The 12,546-nt window shown below is 39.1% G+C and overlaps 1 protein-coding gene across 3 annotated transcripts in view; it reads right to left on the bottom strand.

Annotated features, from left to right (window-relative positions):
• Positions 1-12,546, bottom strand: part of LOC144061975 (A-type potassium channel modulatory protein KCNIP2-like) — a 119,009-nt gene that overhangs the window by 63,109 nt on the left and 43,354 nt on the right. The window contains exon 1 of one of the 3 annotated variants that reach the window (XM_077582946.1): positions 10,065-10,352. The exons of the other annotated variants lie outside the window; for them this stretch is intronic. Coding sequence (XP_077439072.1) covers positions 10,065-10,152 — 88 coding nt within the window. The 5' untranslated portion in view covers positions 10,153-10,352. Of the gene's footprint in view, positions 1-10,064; positions 10,353-12,546 lie in introns of those variants that run through there. 3 annotated transcript variants of the gene reach the window in all.

Below are 12,546 nucleotides of genomic sequence, written 5' to 3'. Positions count from 1 at the left end.
ATATTCTGAAAAATATGACACAAAAATCCGATATTTTCCAGCTGAGCATCTCCTTGACAGGCATGGTAAATAACACTAGCAGCTGAGAAAGTCACCCTAAAGTTAATGAACATTTCCTTTTCGCAATGTGAGCGCCATTACCACACACTGCGAGCCGACTGCTCGCACACTGAAAACACACTGCCGGCACTCGTCTGCATCCGCTGATGTTTTATTAATCGACATTAAAATTCATGCTTAATGTGCACTTGTCGACGGGAGCGGGAAGTGACAGACAGGTGTGTGATAACATCTGTCAGGTAGAGACGGAGAGAAGGATGGAAAGTGGTGATGCGCAACGCAATCAACAGAACAGAGTGCTTGAAGGCCGGTGGACCTAAGGCCTGGTTCCGTTTGAACTGGATTTTGTTAACTGCTAATTACATCACATATCCAAGATTCCTCACCAAGCTACAGGGTGCCAAGGACTGAGGTGGAGTTTTGTTTCATTTAGTTTGGATATAACAAAATCTCTTTGTGGTGTGCTGTTTGAAAACATGAGAAAATGTGAATGTTTAATCTAGTCTCTATTGCGATATAAAAAAAAAGGTGAAATGGGTTATTAATTCAAGTAAAAACTGTAGTGGGCTCAGGAGAGAAGATTAAAAGCTTGTTTCATTATGGAAAAAGAAAAAAACACACACCACAGCGCCTAACAAATGATATGCTCCGGGAAAGAAGATGAGTTTCTTAGCGTGCATACACCATTTTGTGAAGTGAAAGTTGAATGAAAAAAAAAGATGGAATAAAATATGAAAGGTGCAGTTTATAACCCTCAGGAAGCGATTGGATGCCGGATTAAATTACATGTTTTTTGTTTCCCCATCCCACAAAGTAATTACTTTGCGGTAATGAGCCGCATGCGATGACGATCATTACGCCGCGGCCCACTCGCATACATTCATCACCGAACATGAAATATTGATTTAAAGCTATTTGTTAGCAGTTCAAACAACGTGCGTGCAAAGTCATTGGGGAGTAAAAATGTCGCGGCTGCAGAGGAGGTTGTGGGAGTCATTGTTTTGCAATAAACAAACACTGAAATGTATTATTTCCCTGGTCAGCCCTCAAAGAGCTTAATTTTCCACTTAGTTACTTCCGTAAATGGAACAGTTGTGTGATACAATGTTTATTGATCCATGGGATTGTGACCTTTTCGGTACGCGTGCAACGTCTATGAAAACCCCCGCCAACTTCCAGTAAGACATTACCGCGTGTCAAAGGAGGACGACATCAAATGTAAATGAGACAAATAGCTCAGGAAAGCTTCGGCCTGGGAAGATGCTCCAGGATAACCAATGGAGCTTTGCAGTCATTTCAACAGTTTGACTCGTTGTTTATGTTGTGTTTTAATGGCAAGATATTGCATCAGACCAGCAGCTAATTAGCTGTTAGCAACACAGGCACACAACAAAAAAACAATCATTGCCACTTGCTTTGTCAGAGCGCTGACTTTAGACACTGAACCTTGAACTAAAGCGCAATAAAGCCTCTCTACTGTACACTAATCCAACATCAGGAGACGGGCCGTCTTAGTAACGTATAAAGAGTCGTTATAATGTTGGAACTGTTACCAGAGTGTCTGGGAGGGCTTTTTTTGGGCAGATTCAACATGTTGAATCGGCATCGGACCGTCGTGACATTTAATCACGATGGATTGACTGTTAATCAGCGCATGAGGCAAGAACAGGAAGTGATGAATTGGGATAAACATTAAGCGATGTTAAGCTTTTATTTGAGCATCATCACCCTTCACTTTTGGACGTAATTCTGCTGTCTCTCTGGACAGAAGATAGAGAAGATGAATTAATCTCTATTCATCGCAAATTGTCACTGTATGATATTTCCATTAAAGTGTATGTCGTTAGAGTGATGAAAGCCAAACTATGGCAAGACATGGAGACGCAACTGGATATACCAGAAATGATTTATTTTTATATTACCCGATACTTTGTCAAGAGCCTGAAGATGTGTTTCACGTGGGAGTACATCGTGAGTGAAAAAGCTAGCGGTATGCCTTGTTTACATTTTTATACCCCGCCCCCGCAAAGAGCTTTCCGGTTGCCTTTTTCTAACAATGAGGAAAAGTGACTGCTGATGGTATGGTGGGTGGGGTATTACCATGTTTTCCGGACTATAAGTCACACTTTTTTTTCATATATTGGCTGTTCCTACGATGAAAAATAAAATATAATTTATATGATTTCACAGACAGTCACAAGAGGGCACTCTAGACGTATGCACAGCAGGGTAACGACATGGCGTCCGTATGTCATGTGACCACAGTCACAGCAGAGAGTACTACACTGTGATTGGTCAACTGCTGGTCACATGACAAATGGACGTCATGTTTTTACCCTGCTAAAACCGAGTTGGCCAAACTCTATCAAGGGCTCTGATGCACAGATATCTCCTACACCTTAACAAATATTTAAGCAGTAAACAATAGCTGAGGAAGACAACTGAGAACAACTGAACACAAATGCCCCCCAAAAGATAATCTTATTCTACAGACTACATGCTGCAAGTAGTGAACCTTTAATGTGTGTGGTCTTGTTTTTGTTACATAGTGGGGCCAATATTTCGGGATTTCACAGAGGTGTGGGGCCCACCCGTCCATGTAGGGCCGTTTTGCTTGGCCCCACAATTTTAGACCTCTTTTTGAGGGTCAAGACTTGGTTTTAGAATTTAGGTTTGAATTGGGTTATGGTTGAGGTTAGGGTAAGGAATAGGGGCAGGGAATCTTTTTTGATAGTTGGGGTTAGGGGAAGGGGCTAGGAAATGCATCATGTCAATGAGATGGCCCCACAAAGATAGTAAAATGAACCTGAATGTGTGTGTAAAGCACTTTGAGCTGTTTCTTTTCATGCTAAAGTGCTATATAAATAAAGTTGGCTAGTCAAGTTAATGTCTTGACTTGACTAGCCTATCTTACACTTATTCAGCCTGTTCTCTAGTTAAGTAATTTCAAAAATAAATTACCCCCCCAAAAAATGCTACATACTCCAGTGCGACTTATGTATGGTTTTCTACCTAATTATGCATTTTTGGCCTAGTGTGACTTATAGTCTGAAAAATACGGCACTTCCAAGGCATGCGAAGAAGGTACTTAATGGTCGGTGTTGGTTTGTTGCGGTGTATATTCACGTCATTTTTCCGGCACAGCCGCACAACGTCAGGCCAACGTCAGGCCAACGTCACAGGCGGTAGGAGTTGGTCACATTGGGTTGCGTCAGATTGGTGTATAGAGGCCTTTAGACAGAGAGGTGTTCATAAATTCAGGATACTTTAAAACAGACAAAATAATTGGTTAGTGTATTAATTTCTAATTATTTCAGATGAATGCTGATTTGGTTGCAACCATCAGAGGTGCTGTTGATTCACTCAGCTAGTTTGCTATCTGACGTGGACCACACTAGACAGCTTTGGCAAGTTGAGCTGCTATATCACAACTCATCCGAGAAGTATTATTCTGAAAATCCACAATGAGATTTTAGCTACGCTTAATTGTGAGTGAGTTTATTTAAGTTAGAACACGATTTACAGATATAAAGTATTGCATATTGATATTTATCTGTATTTAATGTTGTTTGCATTGCTGATAATTATTTTGAAGTATAGTATTCATTAGTTTAAAATATAACAATTACTTTCTAATTCTTATCAAGATTATCTGGCATTACTTAATTATAAAAAATAAAAAATAAAATAAAAAACAGCTGTAGACCACATCACTGCTCCATTATTGGTACTTTGGCAATAAACATCAATCCAACATAAATATCCATTTGTGGTCATTCCCTGCTCTTCTTCAAGGCCGACGCCTTCCCGACCAAAGCATTGTCAGAAAGCAGAGGTAGGACGGCAGACCTGAGCTTGACTACTCATGTCAGATAAGAAACCAACGAAAGGACAAATCAGCGCGACTAGGACACATCCTATACAACACCCAAGTCAGCCTTCAAGTGGATACAACAGCTACACAATGTGCTAAGCTTGATGTATAGAAACAAGCTGCATGAGCTCTAGTTAGTGCATTACACATACTTTGGCTCATAAGCAATGTTCATACTGGCATGGAAAGAGGATGTGATCATAGTCACAACAGATGTACAGTAACTAATTATAGACACAAACGCCTCATCAGTGGCCAAATAAGCATTGATGTAAGGAAGTAAAATATTAGAGATTATGTGACTTTAGTTTAGGGGCAAAGTATTTCAGTTAATAGTTTGCAAAAGGTTATGATGCTCATTCGCAGCAAATTAAATTCCGCCTCACTCTGGCGTTAGCTAAATGGTCCCTGAGCGTCTTGGCACAGCCCAAAAAGGCCACAATAGCGCGACTGGGAAGTGTGAATGGCCTTGATGAAATCCCTAAGCAGCACGCCATTATACAGCGCAGCCCTCATTGGCCGCCGCGGCACCAGCTCGCTTAGTCTCTTGACAGACATGCAGGAGATGGTCGTCATGGTAACCCCCGGTCTTGGTAAACTTATGGATGCACGTGCACGCATACGTACAGGAGCAGGTTGTGTGTTTTGAAGTATTTTATGGATGGCAGCTTATTAGCTTCATCAAATGGTTTTGAGGCCAATTGTCAAGGGTGACATTTAACTTAATAGCAAACAATGTTTTATATTTATTATAAATGTTTTAAGGCTCTAAAACCCCTCACCACACAGTTTATACACTTTTCTAATCGAGGCATTTACATTTTGTCACATGTTTCTCTTTTTTAAACATTCTCAATGTTCAAACCTTCATGAATAAAAAAATAAAATAAAAAAGGTACATCACTGTAAAAAAAATGCATGCAAAATTGCACCCAAAAAATCCGGGATACAGCCAGGCCGCGAAAAGTGAACCACGTTATAGCGAGGGAACACTGCGTTCTACAATTCATGTAATTAATATCACAAACAATGCTTCTTTAAAATATACATGGCAGGAATATGCCCACCCCTGGTCTATGAACACCCCCCTGAAAATGTCCCTAAAGAGCTTCAAACCAAAATAGTAGGCTCCTTGTGACTTTGAAAAGAATATGTTTGAGACTTTTTTTGTGGGTCTACTCATGATAGAAATGTCTGCAAAATTTCATGTTGAAATTGGCTTCAGAGCTGCATTTTGAGTGTCAGAAAGTCCTCAAAAGCAGCCAACCCAGGACACAATCTCAAGACGCTGAAATAATGACCTCTTGATTCTATTTCTACAACTGGGTTTCACATTGTAGTCACAAAAATAAAGCAAAGCACTATCTTGCAGTGGGTTTTTTACATTACAGAAGAGGAATGAAACGTCATTTTGTTCTTGTTCAATTGATACTAAATCATACAGTAACCTGCTTCAACAATAACATGCGTTTTTTTGTTTTGTTTATTTTTTGATAATGTGCAAATACTGTGTGAATATTGTGCTGCAGCAGCAGGATGATGAATGTAGTTGAGTCATAAACAACAGCAGTGATGATGTCACATTGCAACGTAAGCAATGTAAGCGCCCGGTACATTTATGATTCACTTATGAGCAATGCAGATCTATGGATTTTGAAGGGGGGGAGCCATTTAGTCTGTTATTTATTCATATACAAATAATTTCAATTAATGAATAAATGATTGTTTTAATATTATTTTTAATGGCATGAGAGTTACCAAGCCATTATGGTGTCATTTGTTTGGATGTTGTTCCACGTCCCATAGCAGGATGTCATGTTATATATCTTTAGACATCAAGCTACATAAAGCTGAGTACATGCACCCAATTTGAGCATTTTGTTCTCACTTGCTGATTATTTTCTTATGTGTGGACTCTCTCACATACTAAAAAAAATACACAAAAAACACGTCAAACGTGTGAACACTGCTTACAACGGAATCAACAGCTCCTCTGATGATTCATCGACGTCAATACTTGAGCTCAATGTGGACTAACAGTCTAATTAGTTCACTACACCGCACTCATCATACTTCGGTCAAAACCACACAATATTATGTATACACAATTACAAACATCTTCAAACAAAGTAAACTACACCAGCACAACATGTTCTTGTTTTGTTCCTTTTTTTGCGATGACTTCAATCGGTGAGTCATTTGCATCTGTAATGGGTCACCACTTGATTAGGGATGGACTGATTTGACCTCCATTGTGATAACATTATCAGCTGTATCACCCTACCCATTTTCCAACTTCATAGTGTCACGCTGAACAGTAAACAGTTGAAACTGTGTTATTTTGCACTTTTGCAATATGACTACAGACTTGGACTTAAATTGTCTATTACAGAGTGACTTTTCTCCCTTTTGTCAGCAAGATATTAAAACTTCTTTAAAATGAGCTGTAATTAGTTCAACAGAAATGTTGTGTATCAAAATTACTAGTGGTATTGGTTACTTGGTATCGATAGTATCAAGAGTTGAGTACTCATATGGATATCAGCCTGACAAGCACTGGTATTAAAAATTGTAGTTTTAATTTGTCATACATTTTACTTCTACTGTATTGGAAAGTATAAGATGCAGTTTAGCATTAGATTTTTTTTTTTCCAGGCTAATTATCTGAGCCAATTTTAAGCAATTCAGCGCAAAAGTGAAATATTCAAATTTCTTTTTAATTTAATTTCATATTTAAATTATATTGAAACGGTGGTTGACTGGTTAGCACGTCCGCCTCCCAGTGCAGAGGACTTGAGATCGAGTCCAGACTTCGGCCTTCCTGGGTGGAGTTTGCATGTTTTTCCCGTGCTTGCGTGGGTTTTCTCCGGGTACTCCGGTTTCCTCCCACATTCCAAAGACATGCATGGCAGGTTAATTGATTACTCCAAATTGTCCATAGGTGTGATTGTGATTGTGGATGGTTGTTCGTCTCTGTGTGCCCTGCGATTGGCTGGCAGCCAGTTCAGGGTGTACCCCACCTACTGCCCGAAGCCAGCTGGGATAGGCTCCAGCGCCCCCCGTGACCCTTGTGAGGAATAAGCGGTTAAGAAAATGGATGGATGGATGAAACTTAATTTACTTGGGGAAGAATTTGTTTCATGGAAGCTCTCTGCACTTTTTGTTAGAATTTTAAACAAAAATGTCTATTTCCTAAGCTTACAAAAAACTAAAATACTACAAATTTGAATATCTGGTTAATAAACATGTACTCTAAGGCATTTAAACAAAGTGTTTTGGGAGTTTGTAATACTCCACACTTTCATGTCAGAATTTTATTCATTAGTATATTATCTATCGTTATTTAAAAATTAAGCATGTGCATGTATGAGAAGTAGAGCTGTCAAACAATTATTTTTTTAATCAGATTAATCCATCCATCCATACATTTTCTTAACCGCTTGTCCTCACAAGGATCGCGGGGGTTGCTGGAGCCTATCCCAGCTGGCTTCAAGCAGTAGGCGGGGTACACCCTGAACTGGTTGCCAGCCAATCGCAGGGCACACAGAGACGAACAACCATCCACACTCACAATCACACCTATGGACAATTTGGAGTGTTCAATTAACCTGCCAGGCATGTCTTTGAAATGTGGGAGGAAACCGGAGTACCCGGAGATAACCCACACAGGCACGGGGAGAGCATGCAAACTCCACCCAGGAAGGCCAAAGCCCGGACTCAATCTCACGTCATCTGCACTGGGAGGCGGACGTGCTAACCAGTCACCACCATGCCGCCATCAGATTAATCACACCATAGAATTTTGATTAATCACGATTAATCACTTAATTAAAAAGGCTTTTTTTTCATCAACATCTTTTTCCTGTCAAATTTAAAGAGCACCTGTTATGTGTTAATTCTTCTTCTTCAACATTTTTTGATCCACTGCACATGCTCATCCTCCTCTTTTTCTAATCAGTTAATTACTTGCACAATTTAAAATGGGGGGGAAAATTACCCCAATATTTTGACATGCATGTAGTTATGTTTATTGCGCAAACACAACCTGTGCTACCTTTAACGTAGTCATCCACTGCCAAGCTAAAGGATAATCTGTGGTCAAAATTAATAGTGCGATTAATCTGCAGTAATACATGATTAATGTGATCATTTTTTTGTGATTAATTGGTTAACGCTTTAACTCTGACAGCACTAAGGGAGAAGCCATGCAAGAAAAGGAGATTAGCATTCACGTTATCTTATACTAACAAGGTCACGCAAATGCTGCTTTTCTCTTCCGCCTTGCACGATCACTTGCAAGAGTTCAACTCTTGAGTCGAGTCTCCCTGGAGAGCAATTGAGCTTCTGGACAGGGTGAAGATTGTCTCTGGTGAACTTGGACGTGTGCATGATGTGCAGTCTTCATATCAAGAAACTTCATACAACTAATCCTCGAGCTGAGATTTGCATAACCAATTCAAGGGTTAAAGTGCAACAGGAGAGATGATGATGATGATGATGATGAATGTATGTGTGTTATCTAGCATTGATGATAGCAACATACCAGCACACACAATAATTGTTTTAACCACAAAAGAAGGGAATTTTTTGTGTGTTTAAATAGTATGCACAAAGGCGGTGCAAGCAGAAACTTGAGATTTTTTATCAAAATTATTGTGAATGGAAATTAGAAAAGGTGATGCGGGAGATAGATATGAAGCCTGATATTGATGACTTCACTAAATGAAAAACGTTCTTTCAATTTACTCAACTTGAACAACTACAAAGGTTGCACATGATTGAAAAGAGGGACTTTCAATACCACTTTTCAGACTGATATTATTATGAGTACTCAACTCTTGATTAGTCACCGTTACTGATACCTAGTACTGATACCACTGATGCTTTTGATGCATTAAATTTATCCAAAAAACAATGACAGATCATATTAAAGAAAGACCTATATATCCCAACATAACATTTTTATTCATAAAATTGCATGAAATGAATGGCAATTTCTATTCTTTTTTTCCCCAATTTGTTCATAAAACACGCACACACACACTTACATTTTGTACACAATAAAAATGACCTTAAATCAACAAATATATTCTTAGTGGGCATCTGTCAGACATGTGTGCCTTTTGTTCCTTATCATAAAACAGCCACAAGATTATTCTATCGATTATTCCATCGATTGAGTAATTGTAAAAAGTATTTTGCATAAAAGTGTATTACAGAACCATTTGTCCCGTTTTTGCCGTTTACTAACCAATTATTCTTGTCTAATTTGGTATTGTTTCACAAAAACAACTAAACAACAATTGTGTAATAACAGGGAAGAGGGATTGATGCATTCTGTAACCTTTATGATTCAGTCAGTGGTTCAGTCATTGTTTTCCAAAGGAAAAGAAGATATTTACAAAAGTCTTAGTTAAACACAAAAGAAAATTGGTCTGTTCTCATGAAGGAAAAAAAATAAAATAATTAATGATTATTGTTGAGAGGATGAAATTGGAGATTCTGTACAAGTTTTAAGTTAAACAATGGCTACTCGATTACTAAATAGTTGTCTAAATTACTACATTTGAATCATGTACAACCAATAATGAAGTACTTTTTTCAGTGTACAATATCAATTAATTACAAAATACAAATAATTTTGAAAACGCATTAAAATTGTATTTACAAAGCATTTTAACATGAAATAAAATTCTTTCAAATAGTAGGTGTGATTTAAATAAATTAGGAGGTCAAGGGTTTTGTGAGTGTGAAGGAATTATCTTACTGATAGTATGATATACTTTAGAGGGGGTTGATACGAGTATAAATATATAATATAGATGGCTCATGTGAGGGTAATTCAATAAAACCAAGTACACCCACAATAGACAACCAGTACAAGTCAACAGTACTGCATATGCTTGCATAAAGTAATGTTTCACACGCACACACTCTTGCTTCTAACTATGCCACACACACAAAAAGAAAGCTCAACTGTCTCTGTGGAGCAAAAGGAGCAGAGCCACAATGCTCACAATTGCAGCCGGGACATTAAAAGGACACCAACTCCTCCAGCTTGGCAAGACACAGAGTGCGGCCATGAAGTCTTTTTGGCCGGCCTGGTGTGAATATTTGCGGGCTGTCTTACCTTGGGTGAGCGTTCCCATGAGGAAGCGGTAGAGGTAGCGAGCCACCTTGGTGAGCTGCCTCTTGCAGCGTTTCCTGCACTGGCTCATCTTGATGCAGCTTTACTGGAGCTGATGTTAGCGCCACTCGGGCTGGCTCGTGTGCCTGGGAGAGCAGGAGCCCAAGGTAGCAGGGGAGGAATTACTCACTCTGCGTGTGTGTGTGTATAGGTAAGTGTGTGTATGTGTGTGAAAGTCCCACTGCCAGTGCCTTTCTTTTCCTCCTCCTCCCTGTCTCCATCCTCCCCTCCACCTGTAGGGTGCTGGCTGTCAATCACTTGCGGGGTCCATCGCTCCTCCCCATAACATTGTGAGCAGCCCCGTCTTCTCATTGGCTGAGAGGGGCGGAAAATTATGGAACCTGCATACATCGTTGAGAGTGTGCGCGTGTGTACTACGAGCGGGAGGGCTTGAGTGGCAGCTGGTGGATTTTCTGCACTTCTTGTTGATGTTTCTTTATTATTACTATTCCTTCCTCTCCACTCACTGTGCGTGTGTGTTCACTAAGGCTGGACAATTATGGAAAAATCATAATCACGATTATATATATACAGTATATATATAATGGAAATATATATATATATATTATTATTATTCGTATTGCTACGATTAGCAATAATATATATATATATATATATATATATATATATATATATATTATTGCTAATCGTGATTATGATTTTTCCATAATATATATATATATATATATATATATATATATATATATATATATATATATATATATAGAGAGAGAGAGAGAGAGAGAGAGAGAGAGAGAGAGAGAGATAATGTATGTATGTATGTATGTATGGATGGATAGATAGATAGATAGATAGATAGATAGATAGATAGATAGATAGATAGATAGATAGATAGATAGATAGATAGATAGATAGATAGATAGATAGATAGATAGATAGATAGATAGATAGATAGATAGATAGATAGATAGATAGATAGATAGATAGATAGATAGATAGATAGATAGATAGATAGATAGGTAATCAATGGCCCAAACACACATAAAAAGTGGTAATGGAATGGCTAAATCAAGCTAGAATTAAGGTTTTAGAATGGCCTTCCCAAAGTCTTGACTTTTTAAACCACATTGAGAACACGCGGACAATGCTAAAGAAAGTCCCTGTCAGCAAGCCAGCAAATTTAATTGAACTGCACCAATTCTGTCAAAAGTGGTCAAAGATTCAACCAGAAGCAGACCAAAATCTTGTGGATGGCTACCAAAAGCGCCTGATTGAAGTAAACATGGCCAAGAGACATGCAACCATATATTAGCATTGCTGTATGTATATTTTTGACCCAACAGCTTTGCTCACTTTTTCTGTTAACCCTAAATAAAGTCATAAAAAAACAAAAATGCATGAATCTTTTTTGTGACAAGAAAGTATCCAGTATTAGGATGGCAGAATCCACTGACCTGTATATATTACTGGATAGCCGATTGCCCATACATGCCCGTGCAAGCCGTTGAAGCCACAGAGCAGCCATCTTACTCCTCCCATCTCGCGAGCATACTACTGTATAAATTGGATGTATGCACACACATTAGACATAAAGAGCTTGTAGGCTCTTAGTATAGGGCCGGTTGGCGGGGTGGTCACTATTTTTTAACAAGTGGACGGTATGTGCTGCTTTGATGACCCCCTTTTTATTGTATCGCTCAGTGCCTTAGGCCCCAATATTAGATTTGGCAGAGGCATCACAATTTAAAAAATATGATATACAAGTTTCCTCTTGTAAACATCATTAAAGCATATAATTTATACATGCATTTTAATGAGGGTTGTCAAATGTGTGAAGTCCTCTTGTTTATGTTTAACAAAATTGAAAACATCATAAATCAAGCTGTTTCTACTAAGTACAGTCTCAAATGTTCTCTGATTTCTATAAATGTAAACGTATAGGATCGTACGCCGAGAAACACTTCTTGGGAGTAGTAATATGGCGGCCTCACGGCTTCAGAAGTCTTGGCTATCCAGTAATATTTTCAGATCAGTGGCATAATCTCACAGGCTCACCACTTGCTAGCAAACAACATGGTGCATTCAGGGTACTTTCTGTCGCGTAGGAGAGGGTGGACCCAAAGGCGAGGAGACACATCAGGGAGACAGAAATTGAGAACAAAAGGAGAAACTTTATTGGAACAATTGGGGATGGGTTAGAGGACGAGGACTGGGGAAGACGTGACTGGAGGAGACGGGGGCAGACGGGTCACCATGACTGGGCAAGAGAAGAGTGGTTGCCATGAATGGACTGGCTTGACCGGGGTTGACTTGACAGAACTTGGGAGGCTTGGCTGGACGTGGAGAATTTTGCAGGAACGTGGAGAACTTAACTGTGACAAGGACGACTAGACTGTGAAGAGGACAACTAGACTGAGACGTAGACAACTAGACTGAGACATAGACAACTAGACTGAAACAAAGA

The sequence above is a fragment of the Vanacampus margaritifer genome, chromosome 12 (assembly GCF_051991255.1).
Source record: "Vanacampus margaritifer isolate UIUO_Vmar chromosome 12, RoL_Vmar_1.0, whole genome shotgun sequence".
In the NCBI taxonomy this organism is placed as follows: Eukaryota; Metazoa; Chordata; class Actinopteri; order Syngnathiformes; family Syngnathidae; genus Vanacampus; species Vanacampus margaritifer.
This window is presented reverse-complemented; position numbering and strand designations above follow the sequence as displayed.